General features: G+C 49.6%; 1 protein-coding gene across 1 annotated transcript; it reads right to left on the reverse strand.

Annotated features, from left to right (window-relative positions):
* Positions 1-162: 162 nt before the first annotated feature.
* LOC107125262 (beta-1,4-galactosyltransferase 7) lies at positions 163-1,097 on the reverse strand (the record flags this gene model as incomplete). The annotated part of the gene is made up of 3 exons (XM_015428708.1): positions 163-267; positions 512-595; positions 870-1,097. Coding segments are annotated over 3 exons (417 nt in total), but the record flags the coding sequence as incomplete, so codon positions are not given.
* Positions 1,098-1,116: the final 19 nt, after the last annotated feature.

The raw sequence follows: 1,116 nt of genomic DNA on the forward strand, positions 1-1,116 counted from the left end.
CCCTCTGGTTGCTTGCGAAGAACAGAACTGAGCAAAAAGAACTGCTAACTAAACAAACAGCTCAAACAGAAGTAATAATCAGGAAACAGTGCAAGGCATGCGACAGTATTCCACAAACTCCACATCTTCTATTCACTGATGGGCCAGAAGAGAAATGCCCACCTGCTTCTGGGAAGCAATGCGCTTCTGGTCTCTCTTGCGCCACGCTGGGTCATGCAGGTGTTGGAAGGTCTTATATCCACTTGTTATCCCTGAGGGCCGGAAGAGCTGAAATAAAATAGCAGAGCCCATGTGTACCATTTGTCTGATGACAGGCATCTTAGGGGTTTTTTTGGGGGGGGGGGTTTGGGACAGGCATCTTCGTTGTATGCAGAAATCTCACTGCAGTGCAGAGGACCTGTCTAAACAATATACTTCTATGGGAAGAGGTGAGTAGGGTTCAGGGAGCCCTGAAGACCAAGTGTTGTCCCGCCCTGCCCCACCTCCAGTGAGAGGCATGTGGCATTCTTACTTGAAGTCCAGCCCCTTTGATACGACGGTAGAATTCATCATCCTCCCGGCCCCAGCCCCAGAAGCGGTTGGACATTCCATTGCACTGCAACGACAGCAAGGCTGCTGTTAAGCATTTCACTTCAACAAACATGCTGTCATCTTTACAAAGGCACAGCCTGCACAATTATGTTAAAACTCTTCAAGATGTGGGTGGTGCTCTTTATGACCAAAGACAGTCAACACAGCGTATCAGGACTAAGCAAGCAGGCTGGCTTTCCCAAATGCTGCTCCCCCAAATAGAGATAAATAACAGATATTTTCCGAGCAAGAATGTCAGGAGCTGCCCCTCCAAGAAAAGGGAACAACTTGAGCCTCACCATTCGGTAGTGCTGCTTGGTGAGCAGCAGGATGCCACCCACGTAGGTGCTATAGTGGTAGAGAGGATGAAGCTCAGGTGATGCCACATGGAAAGGGCCAGTGGCTGGGAAGCTGTAGTCCAGTTCCTCATTGAGAGGCAGCAAGTCCACGTCATGCATGGCAATGTAGTCTGTGTCATTGCCACTCTCCAGGAAGCCCACATTGATCAGAGATGCTCTGTTAAACCTGCCCAAGACACCAGGGTAA

The sequence above is a fragment of the Gekko japonicus genome, unplaced genomic scaffold (assembly GCF_001447785.1).
Source record: "Gekko japonicus isolate JY-2015 unplaced genomic scaffold, Gekko_japonicus_V1.1 scaffold33183, whole genome shotgun sequence".
In the NCBI taxonomy this organism is placed as follows: Eukaryota; Metazoa; Chordata; class Lepidosauria; order Squamata; family Gekkonidae; genus Gekko; species Gekko japonicus.